The sequence below is a fragment of the Lampris incognitus genome, chromosome 1, assembly GCF_029633865.1.
Source record: "Lampris incognitus isolate fLamInc1 chromosome 1, fLamInc1.hap2, whole genome shotgun sequence".
NCBI lineage: Eukaryota > Metazoa > Chordata > Actinopteri > Lampriformes > Lampridae > Lampris > Lampris incognitus.
Genome location: NC_079211.1, coordinates 141,291,593 through 141,311,428, shown reverse-complemented (window position 1 = coordinate 141,311,428; position 19,836 = coordinate 141,291,593). Strand labels below are relative to the sequence as shown.

General features: G+C 41.2%; 1 protein-coding gene across 1 annotated transcript in view; it reads right to left on the bottom strand.

The window, feature by feature from the left end:
- pitpnb (phosphatidylinositol transfer protein, beta) overlaps positions 1-19,836 on the bottom strand; it is a 43,179-nt gene that overhangs the window by 12,944 nt on the left and 10,399 nt on the right. The window contains exons 2-10 of the mRNA XM_056281140.1: positions 15,638-15,668; positions 14,304-14,449; positions 13,871-13,962; positions 13,667-13,674; positions 13,266-13,340; positions 12,992-13,075; positions 8,539-8,616; positions 1,962-2,072; positions 1,592-1,714 (exon numbers count right to left, since the gene is read on the bottom strand). Of these exons, the coding sequence (XP_056137115.1) occupies positions 1,592-1,714; positions 1,962-2,072; positions 8,539-8,616; positions 12,992-13,075; positions 13,266-13,340; positions 13,667-13,674; positions 13,871-13,962; positions 14,304-14,449; positions 15,638-15,668 (748 nt within the window). The remainder of the gene's footprint in view (positions 1-1,591; positions 1,715-1,961; positions 2,073-8,538; positions 8,617-12,991; positions 13,076-13,265; positions 13,341-13,666; positions 13,675-13,870; positions 13,963-14,303; positions 14,450-15,637; positions 15,669-19,836) is intronic.

Here is a 19,836-nt window from a genome sequence, read left to right as displayed (position 1 = left end):
TGCCGGGCGAGGCCGCTGCCGGTTTGCTGTCACCGCGAGGAAGCGGAGCTGGAGAAGGGGCACGAGGTGTGCCAGGGAAACACTGGGAAAGCTCTCCGTGCCGGCCAGATCTGTGGCTGCCTCTGTCTACTCTTCATGTCTATATGTAGTCTTCTTCATAATAAATATATCTGTGATTGATGATATTTGCTTCTGTCCCTCTGTCCAAACCCACTCATGGCAACAAACTTTGCCACAGTCACGTACGCACAAGCGGATGTATCAGTATGATAATGCATTTTTGTTTGTAGGCATATGAGCCCGATGTCTGTAAATAAATTCCAACCATTTCCGCAGTATAGTGGGATTTTTTTGGTAGATAGTGGAAGGAAGCTCCAGGGTCCAGTTTACATCCAAAAACCATACACTCCACCATGTTTGCTGTCAAAAATTTAACAATGCTAAGGCAAACATGCTCTCTGTACTGACAGGTTCGCTCTGCACGGGAGGTTTCAGGTTTCTTTGCCTGCCCTGTATTTGCATATTAGACAGCGATTGGCTTTTGGATGTACCAAATCTAGCTTGCCCGGGGTACGTTTGAATCTCAGATCTCCCCCTACAGCAAAGGAATGTGAAAACACCACTTTAGTGACAAACTTTGCACTGACACAAGTCAGTATAGCCAAGGTCTGACATTTTAGGGGACACAAGCATACGAAAAACACATTTTTGAGTGGAGGGGTACTTTAAAACCATGCCATCTCAGCAGGTAAAAATACAATTTTATAACCCAACTTTACAATTTTCCATGACCACAACATTTCCAGGACATTTGATCAATGTCACAAATTTCCAGCTGTTTTCTATTACTGGAAAACTAGTCTAAAAATTTCCAAGTTTTCCTAGATGCGTGGGAACACTGATAATAAGCTGGCGAGGCCCTCATCCTCAATATTGAGAGGGATGAGATACCCAAAACGACAATATATAGCAGTATTAGCCGGAACAAAAATAAATTTAAAAAGTCAGTTTTTCCTCTCCCATTTTCAACTGAAGTCGACGAGTTCAGTTACTGGCTCCACAACCCCTATAGTGGTTTGGAGGGGGTGTAGACTTACACATTCATCCTATGATACACATGAAGGCTGTCGACTGCTTCTTTTTACTTGCACTATTTCCCCCTGATCTAGCTGGAGCTGTACCCCCCCCCCCACCCCACATACACACACATGAGCATAGCTACAGTTTAGCACATTTTTGTAAATTCTGTTATGATATGTAGGTATCTATATAGTCAACTCAAATATTATAAAACGTGAGTGGAAATTCAGTTGAATCTGGACGTCAAAAGAGGCTGCACTTGAGATAATTTAATATGTTTCCTTACGCTTTAGCCTAAGGAATTTGCATGTTTATTCCATTCAGCGCAAGTCAACTTTACTTGAGACAAAAGACACACTAGGATTGAAACTAGATGTGTAAAGCAATGCCGCTATATAAACCAATCTTTGGCCATGGTAACCAATAGAAGATAACACCACACTGTCTCAGATCATAGTGAAGTGCATCGTATGCACGTAAATAACTTAATTCGAGTGCACTGTAGAGGTACCTCGTCAAGCTCCCTCTGTGTCTCTGCCTCCATCTGTCGTATGTCATCCATATTCAGCTCCACCCATTTGTCAATCCAGCAGAACAGCTGGCGATGGAAGTTTGTAAAGATCCTCTTCTCTTGCTGCAAAAAAAAATTAAAAAAAATAAATAAACGGCAGAAGCTTGGTCAATCTTGGGTATAGAAAGCACAGGTAAACTATGGCTTGAGGGTGGAATTGACCTTTCCATATCATAGCAATATGGGCCCAAGTTGCAAAAACAGCCTTTTCTCTTTCGTGGACTTAATGGACTTATTTGAGCTGAGTTGGATGACAGATAATGTGACTGTGACTTGTTCAGGAGAAGTGAGAAAACAATGCCCTGCTAACCTTGTGGATGAAGTTCTCCACCTTGGTCTGCAGGCCCCACCATTTGAACTTGACTGTGACCAGCTTATAGGCACACATCCTTGGGCAGTCAGTTTTACTAACCATCTCTTTCTGTTGCAGAGGGAAGAAGCAGCCCATGAATGACCAGAACAAGAAAATCAACCAATCAGTCAAAATGCAATAGGAATTAAAAGTTACAAATCTATTAACAAAAAGTTGATCCAAACTTTACAATATGGAAACAGTCCTCTGATATCAAGAGGACTGAATGAAAATTTCATACCAATCTCAGCTATATTCAAAAGCTAAAATGACATTAATACTTAATGCTTTGGTTATGGAACTTGCTGAAATAATTATCAATATGAGGATGCACAAAGCACAGATAAGTCCCCTAATCTACAACACACTTTCTAAATCCATCTGCTGCCTGCACTCTGCCACCCTGTGAAGAAGAGGAGGATGAGGAGAGGAGGGGGAACTGGAGGAAAGAGAAGGAGCAGAGCAAAGTGGATAAACTCCAGATGAAGGGACCATTTCTCTGCCTCCACCCTGACAGCGACACCGTTCCCGACAGGCATGCCTTTGTGGCCGTGGAAGGTAGATAAAACAGCGCTCGCATAGCGATAAGGGCGTAGCGGTGCAAAGCTGGTTACATTATTAACACCTAGGACCTGCTCGCCCCTCAGAACACACACACTCTACCCCTCCGAGAACACCTGTTTAATTAATCACTTCATTCTGGCTCCGCGTTCCAGGAGAAAATGCCACAGACCCGTCTCAATCGTCCCCATCCCACCGACGTTTGATGCCGCGATCGTGGAGGAGAGCAAGGGAAAAGGGGGGATATGAGAAACATTTCTAAATTTGCAGTGGGTTTAGAAAAAGTTGTCATCGCTAAAAGAGAACTTCACATAAAACGGATTCCACATCAAAACACTAACGGTGACATTTCCTCTCTCCCTCTCTGTGCCCCATTCAAAGCAGCAGGAGTTTTCAGAAATACAAAGGGTACTGATATGCAAGCATGTGTGCATGCAGAGATAGACAAGAGTTTTATTGCTCTGAGAAGCTGGCAGAAATTGTGCCTCTGTTGTCACTTAACTACTTTTTCCCCCCACCTTTTCAAAAACACCCCTTTTCCATGTCCACAGCGGACGGGAAAGTGATCTAATTAAAAACACAAAATAAAAAGTTGTGCTTCTTTATTCATACTTTTTAAAGCTGTTTGGGTGCCTTTGTTCCGTGAAAGTACTGGAAGCAGTGCAAAGTTTCCCATGAGGAACTTGGAGGATGCCGCAGCAGAATGGAAATTCTCCATTTTCTAGTAGTGAGCTGGGCCTGTTTGTTAGGCTGCGGGGTAGGGTTTAGAGGGAGGAAAGCTGTAAGATTCCTGTCAAAAGTTTCTCTACATGGGTGACTGAGCTATTATGTCTTCACTTTCTAGCTTCCATCAAAAAGCACATCAGTCATGATACAAAACTCTTACTATGTCAAATTTAGAATCAATGTAACCCCCCCCATCCCTGGTTCACTTTAATTTTTGTATCCATTATGTGCAGACAGGGGTTATAAACACAGTTGTGGCTAAAATGTTTAAGTTGGTAGGCAGCGCTAACACATAAAACCCCTATTTTGACCGGGTGACTAGCAATCCTAAACAGTTATAACTGGGATAAGGGTCATTTGTCTTTTAATCAAACTGTGGCGTGCAGCATCTCCCGCTAGAGCCAACCTGAGGAGACATCAAACTCACCAAGGAGGCTTCTAAGAGAAAATTGAGAACCATCTCACAGAAAATGACCCATGGCGAGTGTAGCAGGGAATGTAGCACATCACAAACTTCAAGGGAAGAAACAGTGACTATCAATGCCAACGCCTCGCTGGCAGAGGAACTGAACCGTTTCTTTGCCTGCTTTGAGGTAAAAAGGCCTAACATAGATTCACTGCCTCCACCAGCCTCCGGCACCCACATACTTGCTCTGCAGGAACATGAAGTGAGACGTGTGCTCAGGTCTGTGAATACGAAGAAGACCGTCGGTTCTGATGGAGTAACCAAGAAAGTACATAAAGCATATGCTGACCAGCTCCCAGGGGCCTTCACTAAGCTTTTTAAACTTTCCCTAACACAAGCCATCATCCTGCCCTGTCTAAAGTCAGCCAACATCATCCCTGTCCCCAAAAAGCTAGCCATCAACAACCTAAACGATTTTAGACTGATCGCACTCACATTAGTGGTCATGAAATGTTTTGAGAGACTGGTCTCACAGCACATCAAAGCAAGTCTCACTCCCACTTTCGACCCATATCAGTTTGCTTATAGAGTAAATTGTTGTACTGAAGACACCATCGCCACAGCTCTTCACACCATGCTGAGTCCCTTAGAACACCAGGGGAACTATGTAAGGATGCTCTTCATACACTATAGCTCAGCATTCAATACAATCCTTCCAAACATAATAGTCGGCAAACTGTCTGACTTAAACCTACTCCTTCCCACCTTCACCTGGGCAAAAGACTTCCTCAGTAATGGCCCACTAACTGTTAAACATGGCCTCCACGTCAGCACTAGCTCTCAACAAGGCTATATGCTGACTCCATTACTCTATGCTCTATACACCTATGACTGCACTCCAACCTATCCCACCAACACCATCATTAAATTTGTGCATGAAACAACTGTAGTCAGACTTATACAGAGATGAGGTCCAGAAATTGACAGATGGTGTTCAGCAAACTACCTGTCACTGAACACCAAAAAAGAAACAAAACAAAAGGAACTCATCGGTGACTTCAGGAAGCCTAGAGCAGACCCTGCCCCACTCTACATCAACGGGGACTGTGTGTAAAGAGTTCCCACCTTCAAATTCCTGGGAACCCACATCTCTGAGGACCTCTCCTGGTTGGCAAACACCACTGTGGTTGTTAAGAACACAGCAGCAACTACCCTTCCTCAGAGTGCTCAGGAAAAACAGGCTGGCAGAAAAGCTGCTGGTGGCCTTCTAACGCTCCTCCATCGAGAGTGTACTGGCGTACTGCATCTCAGCGTGGCACGCCATTTGCTCAGCAGCAGACAGGAGAGCTCTTCAGAGGGTCAACACCGCACAGAAATCACTGGCCACCCCCTGCCCTCGCTGGAAGATATCTCCAGCTCCCGCTGCCTCAGTAGAACCAAAAACATTCTAAAGGACTCTTCTCATCCAGGACACCACCTGTTTGACCTGATGCCCTCTGGCAGGCACTACAGTTCCATCAAAGTACGGACCACCAGACAAAAAACAGGTTCTTTCTCTGGGCTAGAAGCACACTGAACTCCCACAAACATTGAATGAGCCCTCACGTGCAATATGTTGACTGTCTTTCTAGGGCAAACCTACTGGGTGTAGTCCAATAATTACATTTATTCTAATGCAATAAAAATTACATTCATACTAGTGCAACAATATTTATTTTAGTGCTATAACTATATTTATATTAATCACAGAAAGTTAAATCAGTTCATCTGGACACAACATTTATTGAGAGAAATGTTTAATCCCCCATCTAATGAAACAATTCTCTCAATAAACATTGTGTCCAGATGAACTGATTCAACTTTCTGTGATTTCCTTACCTGGATTATTGAGCAAGCATAAAAAGATACATTCATACAAGTGCAATAATCACATTTATTCTAGTGCAATAAGTACATTTATTCAAGTACAAAATTACACTGTATTTATCTTATTATTTTAGAAACTTCTTGGCTGTGGTTGTGTGGTTACTAGGGGTGTGACAAAATATCAACACTGGAATATATCGTAATACTTCTTGTGATAGATTAGAGACACAGGCGCCAAATATCAGTATTTTTATTCAAACATTTTTTTCCATGATAATTTTATACCAACTTTGTTGATAATAGTCAAACTCAAACAACAGTACCATACACAAGTTTAAAGAGCAAAAGAGGAAACAAACTGCCAAGGAATTTTATTTTACATTGGAAGTATGGCACACGTGGACAAGTTGCAGTCATTGTGTGTTGGTTAAAGAGGCACTAATCTAAGATACTGTGTACTTTGTTGGACATTGTTTCATCTCAGTTGTCAAATTCTGCAAAACTGATACCACAATGGAGTGAATAAATACATTATTTATGCTTTTTGCCCTAGGAGTATTTTTTTCTTCTTCAGTTACACATATCGTGATGCATCTTAGATTGTCTTGCAATGTATCGAGTATTGTGGAATAGCTGTCGTGATACCATCATTACCATGGGCAATGTATCATGATAATATCGTACCGTGAGTTATTCTGATTCCCACCCATGTTGGTTACCGAGGTTGTTTTTTCTTCTTTTATTTCCACCAGGCCGCCTGGTAGAGATATTGTGTTTGGTTGTGTGTGTGTGTGTGTGTGTGTGTGTGTGTGTGTGTGTGTGTGTGCATATCTTTCTGTAGCTAATATCACATAGTACTGGGCTTATCAGCCTAATTTTTTTTGTGCAGTTATGATTGTATGATCAAGAACCTCTCGTGGTTGTGGTGATTCAAAACCTTTGAAAAACTGTTGTTCTCGCGACCGCTGCTCCCCCTCTCCATTAACTATCTAGCTAGCTCGACCAACACGGCTCTCTGTCATTGCCTGATATGAGTCAACTGTAGATGTGAGTTGTGCATGACTTAGATCAGGCAGCGACAGTGTCAAAACATTATCTATTAGGATATGAGTCTTGAAAGTAAACGAGAAGTTGATTGTATTTCACAAGTCATCAGATCACTCACTGCTGATCTCAGCACAGGAGAACTGGAGGAACCAAAAATAACCTCTGTCTTTATTTTCATATTATAAAGCTAGGTAAAAAGTTTAGATCAGGCAGTGTCATGATGAAACGTTATTAAAATAATTTTGATAATCCAAACAATGTACAAGTTATAAAAGGAAAAACTTCGTCTAGTTTGCAGTCAGGAAGTGTTGCATATTCCTGTTGCTGCCTGATCTGAGACAACCGTAGATGTGAGTTGCACATGCACAGTTGTAAACTGTTTACCCAGCTTCATAATATTATGAGAATAAAGACGGGGTTAGGGTTAGGCCAAAATGGTCGCATAGCAAACCTTATCTTTTTGGAAAGTGCAAGTTCATATTAGACTTGGTTGCATTCAGCGTCCGGGTTACGTGGCGATCTATTCCGTTGTCTACCAACATGGGGATCCCAGTTCGAATCCCCATGTTACCTCCGGCTTGGTCGGGCGTCCCTCCAGACATAATTGGCCGTGTCTGCAGGTGGGAAGCCGGATGTGGGTATGTTTCCTGGTCGCTGCGCTAGCGCCTCCTCTGGTCGGTCAGGGCGCCTGTTCGGGCAGGGGGGCGGGGGGCTGGGGAGAATAGCGTGATCCTCCCATGTGCTACGTCCCCCTGGTGAAACTCCTTACTGCCAGGTGAAAAGAAGCGGCTGGCGACTCCACATGTATCGGAGGAGGCATGTGGTGATCTGCAGCCCTCCCCAGATTGGCAGAGGGGGTGCAGCAACGACCGGGACGGCTCGGAAAATAGAGTAATTGGCCAAGTACAATTGGGGAGAAAAAGGGGTTGAAAAAAAAAAAAGAGACTTGGTTGCATTCGTGCGAGGGTCTGCCTCGGAGGCTGTGGATCCAGACTGACAGGCAAAAAATTTTTATTAGGTAGAGTTTTTAGCTTGAGCGATGTGTATTAGTGTATTAAAACCTTTTTTTATTTCTCATATTTCCCATTCAATCAACTTAGGCACTGCGCAAAAGTCAGATAATGGCAGCGAAAACATGTTTTTCTGTCCATGTGTGTGTGTGTATCTGTCTGCTGCTAATCTCGTATACTACTGGGTCTGTCAGCCCAATAATCTTTGTGCACAGTTATGACTGCATGGTCAAGGACCTCTCGTGGTTGTGGAGATTCAAAACCTTTGAAAAACCCTTTTTATACCGCAATTGAGTCCTAATTCCTCAGCTGGTTTTTCATCTAGGTCCAAGAACCAGAGAAGGGGAAATATACCTAACGGAGATCTGCACTCTACTAATTTTGTTTTGTTTGCAATAATTACATTTATTCTAGTGCAATAATTACATTCATACTAGTCCAATAACTACATTCATTCCAGTGCAATTATATTTATTCTAGTGCAATAAGTACATTTACTCAAGTACAACATTACACTGTATTTATTTCTTTATTTGACTAATTATTTTGGAACCTGTGTTGGTGGCTTTGATTGTTTGGTTACTGAGGCTGTTTTTTCGTTTTGTTTTGTTTCCCTGTATCTTTAATGCACCGATCAGGAGTATCTCCCCTTCAAAATAAATATATAAATAATAAAGGTTTTCTTATCTTATCACCTCCTGCCTCCCTACCATGCTCTATCTACCAATATCTTTATCTGGCTGTGCCATACAGTGCTATTAATTTACCAGTCTTTTATATGCCATCGTCTAGGACTTTATTCACAGTTTCTTACCATCTAATACACCAATAAAAAGTTCTCTTATATTCTCAAAACGAAACAAATTCCCACAAAATTCCCACAAATTCCCTCTCCTCAAGTGGTTGACAAGAGCAGTACCTTCCAGTTGGGTCCAAGGGGTCCTCTACCAGTCTTCATCGACTGGAATGTGGCCGGATCCTCTTCTGGGTCGTAGTCCTACGAGACAATGATTTATTGTTAAGAAAAGTTTCCCAAATAACTAAACATCTATGAGCATTGGCCAAACAGTTACGTCTTCTGCCCAGTGGGCACCTCAAAGGAGGGCACAGGATGATATGTCTGTTACCAAGTCCAGCCCCTTGTCCTTCGCACCAGGTACTCAGGAATATTAGAGCAGCACCAGAGGATGGCCCTGCCTTGCATGACCTCTCAGTACCCCATATCCAAATACAGTCTTTTAAAGCCCCAAGCCCTGCAGTTGTACTTGCTTCTGATGAGCTGGGGCCTGAAAGGACTGTAGCTGTTGATGCGACCAGCAAATAGTCTTGTTAAGATGATAGATAGCATCACATTGCTGCCTGTGTTGTTTGAGTATAAGTGCACATCTGCTCATATTTGTGCTCTTGTGACTGTGTAATCAGAGTGATAATTTAAAAAGGTGTAGCTAGCAATACAGGAAACATTGCCTCTTTTCTGAAAATTTCCTGAAACTGGGCCAGAGGACCACGCTCAATGGCAAGGCAAAGCTATCCTAATTGACTGTGTGAGTGTGTGGTGTGTTTGGAGAGTACAGCAGTGGTAACCACAACAGTACTCCACCCATACCCTATATATGCACTGTCATATACTGACAAACCCATTCGGATAAACTCACTGCTGCACAGTGGGAACTAAGTCCCAAGGCAAAGTGCCTTAAACATATAGAAACGACGTGAGCATACACAGACTAAGCACACATACATGACAAACACTCTCACTTTGCTCGTCTAGTTGCATTATTCATTTCTAAGAGCACGGAGAAGGGCAAAGTTGACTTCAGAAAATTGACAAGAAAAAAAATAGTGATACAAATAAATGAAATGGCTTTCAAATTATCAGCTCTAGGTCAGGCAATTTTAAATAAATCATGATGCGCCTGCAGCTAAAAAGCTACTTTTCAGGGCTATCAGCCGACAGGAGGGTGCCAAACGAGGGGAAAGCAGTAGAAACTCAGTCCTTCATACACACAGTAATTTGGCTGTTTTAATGCTCAGAGTTCCATCACTATAACAATACACTGTGCCGCACTAATGAGGTCTGTGAATCGATGTGCCACGGTACACGAAAACGAGCTACTGCTCAAGTAAGAGCGCGTGTGCGCCAGAGAGAGTGAGCAAGCGAGAGAGAGAGAGAGAGGTGTATTTGTCTGGTTCCGGCATACGGAGCACTGTGAGCCTTAATTACGCTAACAAACTCATCTATGCTGGCGGTGCGCCCCAGGCCCTGCAGCCATGCCTGAGGCTGAGGGCTGATAGGGCCCTCAGACACAACACACTCCTCCAGCAAGGCAAACACGTCCGCCTCGTTAACCGCCCACTGCAAACAAATGCGCACACACAGTACTAACGGTGCTCAGGCAAATAAACCCTCTCCACTCACACAAACTTGTGCACGCTCTGGAGCGCAGCGAAATGAGGCAATGTAATGTCAAATAAAAGCAATAATACGTAACACTCTCAAAATATGGAAATTTTAAAAATTCAAAATGGAAGATTAACCAAAAGATATTACTCAAAATGCCAGTTAGCAACATATGATCTTAACAAATAACTGTTTTTGACTGTGAGAATGGTGATCTTCCTAAAAATTACGGCTGCACGATATATCGTTTCAGCATCGCCATCACAACGTGCGCACACCCAGTAGTCACATCGCAGGATGTTCGGTGTGAAAGAAAGCAAATTAACTCAAACACCTCATACTACAACTTTTTGCAGGGGGCACCAAAGGAAAACTCACACGGTTCTCATTTCCCGTGACTAATCTACAAGAGGAGTCTGTCTGATACAACATAATTTACTCCGATTTAATGCTCGCAACGTTGTCATTTCTCGCTCCATTTGGACAAATGACATATCAACGTGTTCGTCTGCTTCTCAGCTAGTGATGCACGGATCGCAGCTATATCCGCGGGCACCGCAGTTAATCCGCAGATCAGGCGGGCCGAGTCATAATAATTAACATTCTGATTAATGGTGGATGGGTTGCAGGTGGGTGAAATAATACATATTTAATGAGGAAAATATTAATTACATTCTCTAAAATGTGGAAATAGTTTAAGGTTTTTTTCCCCATCAGGCGTGACTTAGCAGACTAGACACTCATTGCGCCAACTGCAGCGTCCATTTGCCTTAAGCAGCAATGGAGGCAAAAAAAGATCAGAGAACGTTAAAAAAGGAAAATCAAAAACAAAACAAAAAAAAGGGAAAGGCAGAGAAGTTCCACGTGGGAACAATTTAGTGAAATATTTAACCATGACGAGTTAAGTGCTGGGTATGTCCTATGCAACAGATGTGGCAGCGCTTTGCTTTTACCCCCCTTCCCATCCACCCCTGTATGTCTGTGTTATGTTTATCTGTCGTCTTGTTTCACCCCGTTTACTGTAAAGCGACTTTGAGTAATAGAAAAGTGCTATATAAGTTTAATTTATTATTATTAAATGACAGCCACAAAACTGGTACCTCAAACATGGTGTAATATGTTACCACATCATCACTTTTACATATATCCAACTGAGAAGTAATGGTAATATGTGATTGGGTGCAGGTGTCTAAATCGGAGAAAATAACTCGCTCTGGTGGTGGGTGGATAACACGTACATGCGGAGTCGGATGACGTCAGAGCCGATCCGCGCATCACTATTCTCGGCCATCACTCCGCACCGTCTGTCTGGCTCCAGCTCCTCCTCTTCCCGTACGAATGGCGAAAAAAGGCACCACTAACTTTTCACAATTTCCCAACAACTCCCCTACAAAACCACCCCCAATCATTCTAGAACAATTAATCCTTTCCAAACACAGCTATTCAAGTCATCTGGTGGAAATTCCTGCATTTTTTTTAATATCACAATATACACTGAAGAAGAAAAAAAATTTCGCGATGTGATTTTTTCCCCAATATCATGCAGGTTAGATTCCACTATTGGAATCTAACCTACGTTCATGAGAAAGTGTGAGCCATTCACATTATCTGATAGCCTGAATCCATGTGTCTGTTGTCAAAACGTGCAGTCCATCTCTTTTCAGTGAATATTTCTTGTTTTTTTTTTATAAAAGTATTTCTGATTTTTCCCATTTTCTCCCAATTTAGTGGCCAATCGATCCCTATTTTAGTTCAAACACCCACCCTCGTACTGCATGCGTTCGCCAACTGCATTTCTCCGGCCGGCAGTCTCGAAGGAGATGCCTCGCCACTTTCGTGACAAGGCGACTCCAGGCCGAACCACTGCTTTTTCCAACACACACAGAGACGCATTCATGTGACGAACACAAGCTGACTCTGCCCCCCTTCCGAAGACAGTGCTGCCAATTATTGCTGCTTCATCAAGTCCGGCCATAGTCGGATCTGACAAGACCGAGGCGCGAACCCCGGTCCCCAGTGGGCAACTGCATCGACACAATGCTGATGCTTAGACCGCTACACCACCGCAGACCCCATATTTCTTGTTTTATCACAAATTTTTAACATAAAAAAATCAAATTGATGTTGCAGTCCCTGTGCACCTCAAAGATGTAGCCCAACATGCTCGCATGCGTTTTGATTCTTCATTTGACTTTCTCTTAAAAACATTAAAAAAAAATCCTGGTATTGTTCAAAAGACTGAAGGGGCAACCAGACATTTTTCAAATGCAAGAAGTATCAAAGTGACTTGGAAATGACAAAGTATTGACGACAATGACATGAATCACCTACAAAGTTGAAATTAAGTTGAAAGTTGAAATTAAAAGGGCCCTGCCAATTTCCAACCCAATACCATTGAGAGAGATTAAAGAAGCTCATAACAGTAAAGAAAATTCAGGAAAGTGTTTTGTGTGGCGTGCCCCCGTAGCCGAAAGGTTACAGCACATACCACATGGTCTTATGGTCGCAACTGTCGCCGGTTCGATTCCAGCCGGCGACCCTTGTTGCATGTCACACTCCTCTCTCTCTCCCACATTTCCTGTCTAACTCTTCACTGGGGCCATCTAATAAAGGCAAAAATGCCCAAAAAATAATAATAAAAATAAATTGTTTTATTTGTAAACTGGATAATAGCTTTTGGATTATTATGACTGCACATGTGGCGTATCAATACAGTTAAACAAGTCAACAACCTCTGAGGATGGTGATTCATTTACAAAGAAATGTCCACAGAGTTCTACGCAAAAAATGATGAAAATGACAACAACAAAAAAAAACAAACAACAAGAACAGCACTATGAGTTTGAAAATAAGAAAAATATTTATAGTGTGAGGAAGTCGATCCTGCAGAAAGCTGGGTAATGACCAGGCCCGTCCACACAAAGGCGCCAAACTACTTCATCATGATTATGCCATAAGAGGTTCCACTTACACTAGGAGACACTTGATCCCTGTCTGCAATGTCAATTGGCACAACTTCTACTGTCTTCCACGTGGGATTGTCTAGTTTATGGACCTGGTGTACACACACACACACACACACACACACACACACACACACACAATAATAAACAATATATGACTTGATACAATATATTTTTCTCAACAACTTGGTACAGTATATTTTTCATCCAAAACAATGATTAACAGTGATGTTTAAAACAATATAAAATAAACTGTGTGCAACAAACATGTGAAGTACTCACATTTTCAAGTGTGCCAAGGTCAGGTTTGTGCCATGTCTCGATCTTAATGACAAAATCCTCTTTCATGTACTCATTCTGGATAGCAGATGTGATAGATCAGGAAAAACAAAAAGAATTGGTGTGACAGAAAAGTAAATCTACCCTGATTTACATTTACAATTTGTAATGCCATCACTCCAAATAGTCTGAATTTGCTTCTGCTTAGATTTAAATGCGAAGGCATACTGACATAAAATTCAATAAGACTTCTTGTGCTGTATTCTCATGATTAATATGGATTAGAAATAGACGATGACACATTCAATCAACAAAAAATAATTCACAACTTTGCTAGCAAGAAGGAACTGAGGAATTTGCTGGTGATTCCTCAATTAGTATAAGTAACAAACGAGACTACTCACCGTCACAACTGGATTAAGGTGCGAGGAGAGAGAAGAGAGGGAAGAGAAAAAGAGAGAGAAAGGTCATGAGACAAACTTGTAAACATGTAAATGTATGTATCAAAAAGAAAATACAAAGCCATCATGTAACAAGGGTGTTTAACTACAGAGAGGGTTGGGGACTAAGGGGAAAGACAGAGACAGTTAGGACGGGGGGCAACTCACTGGTTCGGCAGTAAGGGTATGCGTTCCAGGCCTTTTCATGGAAGACCAGGGAGCCCTCAGGGGCAAGCACCTTTACAAACCCAGGGACTTTACTGGGGGTGGGGACAGAGACACATACTGATAATAACCTTGTTAATAACTGGTTCTAAAGCACTGGTGATGCAGGTTTTCACCAGGGGTAACATCCTGGTATGGAATCTGGAAGGTTTCCTTACATCACAGGAAAGACAACACTGCCACTATCTGGTGGCATAGTAATATTACACTGTTGGAAGCGTAATATTCAACCAAAGTTGAATCAGTTCATCTGGATACATTTATTGACAGAAACATTTCATCACTCATGTAAGTGACCTCTTCAGTCTGAATAGTAATATTCAACCTATAAAGTACACAATAGTTTATTATTAACTGTTTAAGACGAGCCCCATACCTTGCTAAGTGATAGATTTTGTGTGTGTACTGTCCTTTTTCGCCATCTTTTTCATAGGGTTCATTCTTGAGGACCTCAATGCCTTCACCACCACCAGTCTCATTTTTACTGGCCTCAGCCACTGAGAACAACTGTCCCACTTGATACTGTAACACAAAACAGACACGTCGACCAAATAAATAAACAGAAATTCTAACTAGAACATTAAACATGAGCTTAGTTAAACAAATGGGCTATTGTGCCACTAAGGGCTTAAGATGAATTGAGTCGAATGAATTAGTTTTGAACAACGCAAAAGGCACTAAACAAGTTGATGACCATTTTAAAAATGTTTGTCCAAGTAACATGAGTTACAAAGAGACCATGAAAAGTGAAAACAAGTTTGCCAACCTAACTGTATCATTGTTTAGTCATCACAATTTTGTTTGGTTTAAGGAAAAGGTTGTATAATATCCCTAAGATTCCTCACACTCACAGTTGTACAAAGTTGTATTTATGTATTGTTTATGTTCCGTTATCATTATCTTATTTTCCCTGAAACTGTGCAGATTAAAAAAAAAAGTTGTTTTCTTGCTTTGGCTATAGAATAAACTAACAAGAAAGCAAAGCAAAGCCTGCCACAGAAATAAGCAGCCACACCAGTTTGTACAACCCGTCAGGGCTTTCTTCGAATTGTCAGCCAGCTTTCCAAATGAAATAGCAATGCACATCAGCCTCACCCTGGAACAAATCCCAGGATTTTATTTGCATCTGAAGCTCACAGTGAATCCCACACAATACTGGCCTGCACAACTAGTTTGTGTCCCTGGTTACAATGGGCAAGCAACATACAGTACAACAGAAAGTTGCTTGTTTGCTCTTCCAGCCGCTTCAGAACCACTTAAAGTTTTCCCTCTGAACAGAACACTACGTCTTCAATGATTGGGACTGAGCTTTAAAATCTGGCTATAATTGCAGACAGATTTTGTTGCCATATAAGGTGGGCACGTTAAGAATCTGGGTCTCATAACACAAGCTTTTATAAATAAGGGAAACCATTATGTGGGGGGATCATAATAATTACAGATATATAAATATATTATTTGGAGAAGGCAGTGACACATTTATTTAGTATATCACAGTGTTCACCTAGACAGGAAATGGTGAAACATTCATTTATTGCATATACTTATGGTGAGAAAAAGAATGTTATTCTAAAGAATGGTGCGCCAAAGGTATTTTTATGTTGTACATATTTTCAAGATTACTCATTTAAGTGGGTGTTATTTGTGTCTGGGAACCAATAAAATGCGAGGAGAATACAAAAAAAACAAAACAAAACAAAAAGAACTCACCTCCTCAACGCTACAGGGTAAAACCACACGGCTGAAAAGGAAAAGGAGATAACAAATGAGAAAATGTTCACAAACACAGGCCCCACTTGTGAATTTGACACCTTAATAAATTTCAAGGCTTTCAGGCACAAACACAAAAAAATCAAAACCTACGACTGTTTGCCATCTCCAACAATTTAACACTTTCTCATTAAGTCAGGGTCATGGCATTTGTTGGCATCACTTTTCTAAGGATTTTCTCGCCTTTCGTTTCATAATCCAGCAGGACCCTGGCTGTTCAACTTTTGTGTGCTGCAGCATTATCAGACACAGCTTCTACAATGTAAAGCTGCGCAATTAATCATTAACAGGATATCAAGATCTTCTATTTTCTATAATTAATAATCATGTAATTTGGCATTACGTAAGTATTTAACAGTTAATTTAACCCTAGACCATTTTAGTGAGTTTGCTGACACACACACACACACACACATAGAGGTTAAAGGCCATCTAAAAGTTAAAAACATGGCAGGCTGGTCTTGATACTCTTGTGATGCAAGCATAGCAGGATAAACACAGCCGCAGCTAATAATATGAATGGGTCTACTGGATGTAGGTGTGCCAAAGAACCAGCTTTGACAGCACCACTGACAACTGTTAGTGCTGGCTCTGTCTATCAATCCTGACGGGTGTGCTGTCACACCTTAATCAAACCAACCCATTATTAATTTTATTAGCTGAAGCTGTGTTCATCCTGCTATGCCAACATCACAGAGTACCAAGACCAGCCTGAAATGACAGCAAACTCATTAAAAAGGTCTAGGGTTAAGTTGCTATTTTAAAGTGATAAACCTGAACTTTTTCCATATTTACATGTCACCAACTGTGGTAAAAACAAATGTGATTCAGCTCGCTCTCAATTCATTAAAGCCTTTGCTTCTGAAAGTGTTTGAATTGTTTTTTTTATTGTCAGTACAAATAACACTTTCCATGAAAAAACTTCAAGCTGCACGTATGAAACATGAATAGGAACTGACGTGTTTTACTCAGTCGACAGTGGTTGGTCTACCTGAGAGAATAGATGGAACTTCCTCTCTCATGGACCAATAAGAGAGAAGCTCTTTTTGGTCCAACAAAGGCATACTAACACGAGATACTAACAGACATTTATTTAGATAACGAGCAGTGATTGGCCTACTAGAGAGGATAAGGCTGCGGTGGACCAACCAGAGAAAAGCATCAAAGATGGTCAGCGAACGCAAGTAATCTAACGGACAGTGGCAAGGCAGCTGAATGTCAAGGCAGCTGAAATCCCGTCTGTGTTAAATCAAGCATGTCTACCTGATCGTTAAGAGTTGGGGACCAACATGACCAAAGTGAAGAAGTTGGCTGTAACGGGTGGGAAACACAGAAACCTAACATCAAGCGTTTTGAAAAAAGGTGGTGACGAGTCTAAGTGAATAAAAATTGATAGGTCCTAGGGATGGGAATCTTTCAGAATCTCACGATTCAATTCGATTTCGATTCTTGGGGTCGTGATTTGATTCAAAAATCGATTTTTGATTCAAAAGGATTCCTGATTCAAAATAGATTCTAGATTTGGTACATAGGGGTGCTAGTTTCAGGATCCACTCCAGTCCACTGTACACTAAGAAAGGTGATGTGGCAAATTATGGCATGAAAGCAAACTAAAGTTTGTATAAGATGATGTAGTTTTTATATTTGAAAAAGTAATAATTCAAATGGCTTTATTGGCATGATGTACATATTGCCAAAGCATGGGTTGAAATTGCCAAAATGTTGAAAAAGCTAAACAATAATTGGAAAACATTATTAAAAATGTGCCACGGTTCCTGAAACTGAAGCTAAAAAATTATGATTGATAGTCATTATATTTTGCAAAATAATCAGCATTATATTTTTTTGCCATAAACATTTGGCCCTACTACAATGCACAGAAATCTTTGTCACAGACAAGGAAAAATAATCCAATCATGGTTACACTTCCTGAAGAAAAGAAAAAAAGCACTACCAACCAGTCAGATACACTGCTGATTTCACTGCTGATTTTAGCAGAATGAAAAGGACCCATTGCTGGACCACAGAGGTAAAAAGGAGATCATAGTAAAAAGCTACAGAGGAAAAGGAGTACAGGAACTGACTAATAAACATAGGTATGAAGTAAAGCACGGCGGGTATGATTGTAAAGAACAAGTAGGCCTAATAGGCTATTTCTGGTCAGGAATGTAATTTAGAGGGGGGAAAAAATCTGTTCCAAATACATCTGTCCAAGAAATGACATCGTTCCCTTCAAATCTGTCTATGGAGCATCTGTTTGCCTACCACAATTTTATGTAAATAAATCAAATTACAGTGTATATGATTACAAATTAAATTCACGTTTCTGTTTGTTTCTGTTTTTTTGGCTTCTTTTTTTTAAGCCTACCATTTCATGTTTTACTGGGAAAACAATCTACGTGAAATCGTGTACTGAATTTCAAAGTCTTGAGAATGAATAGTATTTTCTGTTTTACCTTTGGGTATATGAACTTTGAAAAGATATTTACTTTTCTGATGCATAAATTGCAAAGTTCTAACCAAGGGCATGGTGTGCTATGCAACAGTAACATGACATCAGTTACTGACCACTAACAGCATGGTGAAATTGAAGAATGGCAGACGGGGGTTTCTGAATCCTACCTATAAACTCAAGTTACCTGGTATTGTATTTTGAGATAATGAAGTTGGCATAATGACCTTATTAGGGTGGCCAAAAGAGCCCACCGCACTGCAATTTAAAAAAACGCAAGCAAATCGAGAAAACACATGCATCAAACACGGATGCACCGATACCACTTTTTTTCAGACCAAGTACAAGTACGTACATTTGAGTACTTGCTGATACTGAGTACCAATATGAGTACTTAATAATGTCATTACACTTGTTACAATTACTTTGAAAATGTGTTTTATGTTCATCAGACATTGTTCATTCTCTGACTGTAACAGACTGTCGTTACTGACATTTGAACATTCAGCTATGTTTTTCTTAAACGTGGCGCTGCCCCACATTTCGCTATAATATCACCACACTTAAGTGTAACAAAACTGTCATACTGACATTTTCACATTCAATACTTTTCTTAAAAATGGCATTGCCACACATTTCACTAAAATATAACCACACTTTTTAGTGTAACAAATTGTCGTTACTGATATTTTAACATTCAACTGCATGTTTCAGCTGTTATGTTTACCGCCCGCGGATTGTCTCTGGACATGTTCTCTCGCTTCTCCTGCGTTTGCTGCAAAGTTGGTTGTTGCTGTTTCCCGCTGCTATTAGCAAACGCCTTGAACTCGGCGTCGTGTTGGTTCTTCAGTTGTTTTATCAAATTACTTGTGTTGAAAGAGCTAGTTTGTTTTTTTGTTTTTTTAGTCTGCGGTGGTGTAGCGGTCTAAGCATTGGCTTTGTGTCAATGCAGCTGCCCACTGGTGACCGGTCTCATCAGATCCAACTATGGCCGGACTCGATGAAGCAGCAATAATTGGCAATGCTGTCTTCGGGGGGGGGGGGGGTCGGCTTGTGTTCGTCATGTGAATGCGTCTCTGTGTGTGTCGGAAAAAGCAGCGGTTCGACCTGGATTCGCTTGTCACGGAGGTGGCGAGGCATCTCCTTCGAGACTGCCGGCCAGAGAGATGCAGTTGGCGAACACATGCAGTACAGGGGTGGGTGTTTTAACTAGAATAGGGATCGATTGACCACTAAATTTTGCTGAGCACAATTTGCAATCGGCTTTACTTTTGTCACCGTCGTTTATTTTGAAATATCTCCATACGGCTGACATTGCTCCTCCTCCACCGCCTACCGGCTCAACTGAGAGGTGAATGTAATGCTGCTGTAAAGTGGTATCAGGTGTTGTTGTATCAGAGCAGTTTTATGATTACGAGTACACGCGCACAGTATCAGACCGATACCTGATGCTGGTATCAGTATCGGTGCAGCTATGCGCGAAGTCACATGCAAATGCAAAAGTGCTGCAAAATTCACACAACACAAGTTAGCTATAATAAAAAATAAATGTCTCCAGAGGACACTTAAGTTGGGGTAAGCAATCCTTGGTGGAAGTAAGCAAGAGCTAGCTATATTTAAAAAAACATATTGCAAAAAAAAAGAAAAGAAAATCAGCCTCCCCACTTCTGCCTAACAGACCCATAAA